Here is a 6,808-nt window from a genome sequence, read left to right as displayed (position 1 = left end):
ATAAAACCTAAAAGCTTTAATTCCTAGGCTACATTTGGGAACAATAAATAGCTCAATGCAATGAAAACGGATATTGTATTTACCATAGGCCTATTTAAGATTTCAAATAAAAGAAAGATACGTACACATTTAGAATTTTATATGCAAACACAAACATGACTAAGCAGCAATTTATTGTTTGGTTAATTCCTTTTCGCTTAAAGATTAAACAACACAGGGTGGTTTTGCGGTCTGCACAGGCAATGAACATATCCGTGTCGCGTGTTTGTGTGTGTATGTGTGTGTATGTGTCTGTCTGTCTGTCTGTCTGTCTGTCTGTCTGTCTGTCTGTCTGTCTGTCTGTCTGTCTGTCTGTCTGTCTGTCTGTCTGTCTGTCTGTGTCTGTTTCTGTCCCAACAGGGGGCAGTGCAGGGTAGGAACCGACAAGACACCATCCAAACTGCCTATCAATTGCCATATTTGTTCTTCTTATAAATTACATAAAATATATAATCTTACCAAACATTCCACATTTACCAAACAAGGAATTTTATCACATTTACTTTAACTCCATTTATAGAACAAAGCATGAAAACACACTTTGCAACAAAAATGCCATCTGAAAACACAGAGACGACAATCATGTCTAATATGAGCGGTCATCCTGCTTAAGAACAAGCATTTACGGGGTAAAAGGTTGTATTTTATTTATTATTTTCTATTTATTTATGCATCTTTCCATATTAAAATTGGTTAAATTAAATCCTAAAAAGTAATATCCACAAGTGAGTAATTGCTTATTTTAAATGACCAAAATAATGATATTCATTGTATACATTTGAAAAAGTGTTTGTGTGTGTGTGTGTGTGCGTGAGTGTGTGTGTGTGTGTGTGTGTGTGTGTGTGTGTGTGTGTGTGTGTGTGTGTGTGTGTGTGTGCGTGTGTGCGTGTATGTGTGTGTGTGTGTGTGTGTGTGTGTGTGTGTGTGTGTGTGTGGTGTGTGTTGTGTGTGTGTGTGTGTGTGTGTGTGTGTGTGTGTGTGTGTGTGTGTGAGTGTTTGTGTACGTCTGCATGTGTGTGTTTCTTTTTTTAAGATGAAAAAAATGTGTGTCCATTATAGCCATACTATTCCCGAACGCAATGTAAAGGTTTTATTTATTTTAACAATAATGTTATACAAAAATCCCACACAATAGAATTGCAATCTTCACACAATGGCTGCACATTGTCTGTACTGTAGCTTGTAAAACCCTAAGACCGCAATAACACCTCACTATATCCCATATGAGGTGCTTTGCAGGGCCCGGGCCCCCGGCTGTTGTTCCCAGTGGGATTGGGTGGAGGAGGGACATCACTGGGAGCCCTCACAGGCCCTCGTTGCCACCGGTCTGGCGTCAGCCGTCTGATGGTGACCCTCACTGTCTGGAATGCAGCAAAGAAAGAAACATCACACAGACAACTGCTGCCCTGCTCACTCCCTCCAAAATAGAAAGTCTTTGTGTCTCCTCCTTAGAAAGGTATGGTGCAGGATGCCACAGGCCCATGAGGAAAAGGGTTTAGGGGAGGAGGGCAGTGTGCTGAGCCTCCATGTGAATATAGGGCTTGGATCCGAGGGCATTGACCATCTCTTCCCCTCCACTGATGGACTTTCTTCATAGCAAGATGTCGGAGTAAGCTTCCCTACCAGCTTCTTTTCATTTTATTTCTTACTTAGGAAAAGGGAATTGAAATCATCACAACAATTGTTTATTCATCTCTGGTTCTGTTTTCCTCCGTAGGAAGAAGGTGTCCAGCAGCCGGAAAAGCAAACTGAAGGTCAGTAATAAACACATGACTAGATATTACCAGGCTAGTCAAAAGTATAATATAAAAACAATAAAGGTCCACTTTGTATAATTGAGTGTCATCTAGCGGTGAGGTTGCAGATTACAACAAACTGATTATGTTTCTCAACAAACAGAGGCCTTTGGCATCCATAGTGTTTAGTCTGCATATAATTATGACTATCTGTTATATGTATTGATTATTAATCTTGATAGCAGTCGGCACCACAATAACTGATTATTTTAATAACATAACGGTGTGTGCAGTACACCTCCAAAACATGGATGCATTGAAGAATAAACACCCACTTATCATAATCTCCCTCATCAGAAAACAGGCTTTTGCTACACTTTTTAAACCTGCGTTTGAAGTTTGTGAAAATCCATTTTAATTTACCCCTCTAAACGTATGCATCATTTTGAAAATGCCTAAGCTTTGCCTCACTGGTTATATGAGACGCATCCCCGAGAATGTTAAGCTTCTGTGATCCTATAGTATTACGCCACGGTGTCTGTGTATATGTGTGTGTATGTGTGTTTTTTTATGTGTGTGTGTGTGGCGCTCCATCTTGTCAGAGGTTTATTTTGACAAGATGAGAGAGGGTTAAGCTTTATACATAATATCGTTCATTATAATGCTCATGATGGTACTGAAAGCTCTTCATTTACACTTTAATTGAAAGTTGATCATTGAGCATTTTGTTTAGTCTTATTAATCATTTCCTTTTCATTGTTATTCTCCTCTTACAATGTTTTGTTTATCTATGTATTATGTGAAGTGCTTTTAGTTTCATTTATTTTCCAGAAATGTCTCTTTTAATAAAGTTTGATCAAATGTATTAGCCCCTCATTCATTAGTAATAATCAGTATAATTACTTACTGAAACGTCATTGACTATTTCATCCAACTTAACCCAGTGCAACCTTCTTCTATACCGCTGTTATTTCCTGAGCCATTAGTGACCACTATATGGAGATCTGTGGTTTGACCATATCTGACTTTTGATGTGTTGTTTGATGCTAAACCTGATGCTTATTCTGATCTTTCAGAGCTTGTTGCTTCAGATTGGCCAGTCCATGCTGGAACAGGAATCCCTCGAGGTGGAGAGAAGGAAAATAAGTTACATGGAGGAGAAGTGCCCTCCTCTCAACTTCCCTCAGTCTATGCCGGAGCTCCAGGTAATTTTAGTTAGTTTTTTAAGAGTAACTTTGACAAACAGGATGTTGATAACTCATATTACCGTCAATGTATCCAGACAAGGCGACCAAATTGAATAATGGCGGAAATTTGGAACCATTCTATCTTCTAACTTGTGGTATTCTTGAAACATTTAAGTGAAAATTGAGCTTTTAAGAATTTGAATAAAAGAAGTATCGACCCTCATTAGGAGCTCTGTGAGAAGCTTCACAATCAGATCGACCTGGTGGACGAAGAGCGGTATGACGCGGCGGGAAAAGTTTCAAAGTCAAGGATGGAGGTTTGTTTGTGCATATTTAACCATATAAGAGCTCTTCAGTGCCGCGAATTGTTTTACAGCAAAACCCTAAAGGATGTTAGCAATCTGAAAAAAAACACGTTTTTATGAAGATGCAATTTTTGATAAAAGTCTTCACCTAATCATTGTTGTTTGGCAGATTGATGACCTGAAGATGGTGGTGCAGGATCTGAACGGCAGGTTTAAGAAGCCTGCTCTGAGGAGGGTGAGGATGTCTGCCGAGGCCATGGTGGCCGCCCTCCTGGGATCCAAACACAAAGTGTCCATGGACCTCAGGGGTAACCTCCAACAGGTTAAGAGGGAGGTCAAAGAGGAGGTGGGTACACGTACACGACATTTACCCCGTTACCTATTACCATGGCAGTCCTAATATACAAAAGATTCAATTCAATTCATTAAATGAATCCCCTTCCAACCATCCATCCCTGCTGCTGCTACTCCATCTCTCCACTAAGGGAAAGGGTCAACTAAGGCAGCCCAGTTGTCCCTGTTTCTGGCCAGCTGGATACAATCCCTCTAACATGTCTTGGGTCATGTTCCGGTGCCCTGGGAGCATCCTTAACAGAGCTTCCATCGTGAACAAGATCCCAAGATACTTGAAGTGCTTGAGGAGGATAAATTTGAGCATTTAGAACCCCCCTTCCCCCTTCTTGAAGATGAGAACCACCAATCTAGTTTGCCAATCCAAGGGCACTGTTCCAGAAATTCATGTGAGTCTGTACAAGTGTGTCCACCAAGACAGCCCAACAAGCTCCAGAGGTATCTCCGGGCGGATCTCTTCCACAGCGGTGGCCCGGCCACTGCGGAGCCCCACACCCCTGTGACTTCTTCCAGAAGAGCTCCCGGCCTCCCAAGAGCCTCTGCCCCAGCCTCCTATAGGGAGGGCACTCAAGAGATTCTCAAAGTGCTTCAACCTCCTTCCATCTCCTTCAACCTTCCGACCATATCCCCGGCAAATCAGCGTTCCATCATCTTTGCCCTTGAGCTTGGCCACTGTCCCTCTTTCCTCTCCTGAACCTCCTTTGAGACCAACTAATCGTATCTCCAAACTCTTCCCACACTCTTGACCATGTTTCTGCAATCACCCCAGCCCCGGCCTTCCTTGCTCATCGATAGCTATTAGCATCAGTAGTCTATGGTGCTGAGTCCCCAGTGCAGCACCATTTCATTGACATTGGGACATTGCCCAACAGGCCATATGTGTGTCTGGATCTTCACCCAGACCTGTTTACCTTAGGTGACCCTACCAGGAGCATTTGCTCCTGACGACATAGCCCTTGAGATTATTAGAACTTACAAGCCCTAATAAATGGTTAAATACATTCTGATTCTGTGTTGTAATCTTTTCTCAGGAGAAACACACTGGAGACTGGCGAAAGAATATCGAAGACAAGTCTGGCATGGATGGAAGGAAGAAGATGTTTGAGACAGAGGCCTAAATGTCACAAATGCCTCATTTGAATGCAGTTGTGGAACTGATTTTATATTTTCACTTTATATTATTGATCACTTTAGATATTTCTTAACCAATATGTATTAATTCTCGTTGGTTCCTATAAAAAAAAAAAATGTTGGCGTTGCTTTTTTCAGAATAATGGTATTTTAAAACTCACAAACCATTAACTAGTGTTTCTGCTAACATTGATGACAAAATCATCGAAGAAATAGAAAAACAAAGATAACATATCTCTCTATCTCACACACACGTACACACACGCGCACACACACACACACACACACACACACACACACACACACACACACACACACACACACACACACACACACACACACACACACACACACACACACACACACACAAAGACAAATAACCAAGAAGGGACATAATCCATATTATACTCAAATGATATCAGTTATGCTCTATTCTATAGGATTTCCCATAATTGATATGTGTAGATACATTTGTAATCAGTATAATAATACTTTGATCTTAACATGTTGATATTAAGGAAACATTTATTCATTTTAAATCTGTAAGAAGAAAACAATTTATGCATATTTAATGTTATAAAATAAGCATGGACATTATATACAAAGTTTAATTGTAAAAAATATCTTTGATGTGAGCTGAATTGTCATCTTAATGTTTACGAGTATTTAGCTCATATTGTGTGACCTATCTAAATCCCACTAATCCAGAATTTGTCCTGTAATGAAGGCTGCCTCCCTTGTGACAACTTTGCACATTTTTCAACTCTCCTGTTATGAGAGATTAAGGTATTCAACTCGTAAAGTATATAAATCCTTAAAACCTTGGTCGAGTATCGACCGCTTTTATTACAGCCCCTGGTTTTGTCAAGATAAATGTTTTCCTTTTGTCTACTTTATTCCATTTGTGCTGTTCTTTCCATTGCCTCGATTGTTTTAAATGATGTGTTCACGTCGGATTTGCAAAATAGTGAACCAAGTGTTTCACTTAAGAAATTGGACCATAAATTATGAAGTTTAGTTCACGGCGGCCCAAAACCCTCTCCTGTCCAGCCTCAAGCTCAGTTGGAAACACTGAGGAATCAGTCTGCTTTCGTGTTGTTTAGTGAGTTTACCCCTGTCGCCTTGGAAACGATTTAGCAAAATGTGCGTTGGAGAGTGCTGGCCTCTGTAAGGTGGGCGGGGCAGCAGAAATGGGGGGGAGAGTGTGTTGGAGTATAAATCTGTGTTGGCTAAAGCTGCCTGGATGACTTAATGTTCATCTTGTGGAGGCCGACCCAAACAGTGAATGGAATGAAGAGTCATCCTCTTTGTTTGCAAATTGGCAGAGTTAACAGCCTTCAGACAAAGAGTGTATGTTATTTGGTGTAGACAGTGACATGAGATTGAAAAAGAAAGTAAAAAGCAAAAGTACAATTAATAAACAATTAATAAACAATTAGAAAAGTGGCAAACAATTAGTAATAACAGACGGGGAAAGACAGTGTGCATTGTTGGGGTTATTGATGAAAGAGAAAGTCATGCATCACAGTGCACGGGACAGACTATTTCTTATTCATAAACCAGCAAACTGAAACCAGATCTGCTGCTGCACTAATTATCAGCCAAAGCTGTCCATCTCCGAGGCAAGATCATAATGATCTTTGTGTCTCAAAAACCTTGTTCTGTAGTTTAAATGACAAAAGTAAAAATCATATAAAGTTGTCCACGTTTGTCCTCTTCCAAATATCAAAGGGATAGTGTTCCACAATTATATGCTGCATGATATTTACAATGATGAAGACATGGCTTGATAAAATCCAATTAGTCAATAACCTAATAGAATCCTTAGCTCTTGCAGCCATATAAAATAAACGTTCACACTGTCAAGTCCTGCACAAAGTTGAGGCCTGGCAAGGGTACCAGGGTCTCCCCTCAGGCATGACTAAATGCCCCTAAAAGTTAAAGCTCCACACTCACAAGTCATCTGAATGCACCCTTATTCAACATCATTCAACCTAACCTTCCATCTTTTCACACCAAAAGTCTCATGAAATATCATAATGCAAAAGATCTAATTCTA

General features: G+C 40.3%; 1 protein-coding gene across 2 annotated transcripts; it reads left to right on the top strand.

Annotated features, from left to right (window-relative positions):
- The first annotated feature begins 1,356 nt into the window (after positions 1–1,356).
- On the top strand, positions 1,357–5,024 carry LOC115559288 (troponin I, fast skeletal muscle). Of its 2 annotated transcripts, none has more exons than XM_030378094.1 (6): positions 1,357–1,648; positions 1,757–1,793; positions 2,867–2,980; positions 3,190–3,279; positions 3,437–3,613; positions 4,650–5,024. In XM_030378094.1, exons 1-6 carry the CDS (start codon positions 1,620–1,622, stop codon positions 4,734–4,736), a joined length of 534 nt encoding a protein of 177 aa, XP_030233954.1. In that variant the 5' UTR covers positions 1,357–1,619; the 3' UTR covers positions 4,737–5,024. The 2 variants fall into 2 exon arrangements, with proteins under 2 accessions (XP_030233954.1, XP_030233953.1); XM_030378093.1 differs by having other exon boundaries at positions 2,852–2,980; positions 4,650–5,016.
- Positions 5,025–6,808: the final 1,784 nt, after the last annotated feature.

Source organism: Gadus morhua, chromosome 14, assembly GCF_902167405.1.
Source record: "Gadus morhua chromosome 14, gadMor3.0, whole genome shotgun sequence".
NCBI lineage: Eukaryota > Metazoa > Chordata > Actinopteri > Gadiformes > Gadidae > Gadus > Gadus morhua.
The sequence above is the reverse complement of the archived record's forward strand: the minus strand, read 5'-3'. Positions and strand labels throughout refer to the sequence as shown.

Coding starts and splice junctions, on each gene's coding strand:
- LOC115559288 (XM_030378093.1), top strand. CDS start 1,620: ATGGACTTTCTTCATAGCAAGATGTCGGA. Junction 2,981..3,189: donor AGTCTATGCCGGAGCTCCAG/GTAATTTTAGTT, acceptor GACCCTCATTAG/GAGCTCTGTGAGAAGCTTCA. Junction 3,280..3,436: donor TTTCAAAGTCAAGGATGGAG/GTTTGTTTGTGC, acceptor GTTGTTTGGCAG/ATTGATGACCTGAAGATGGT.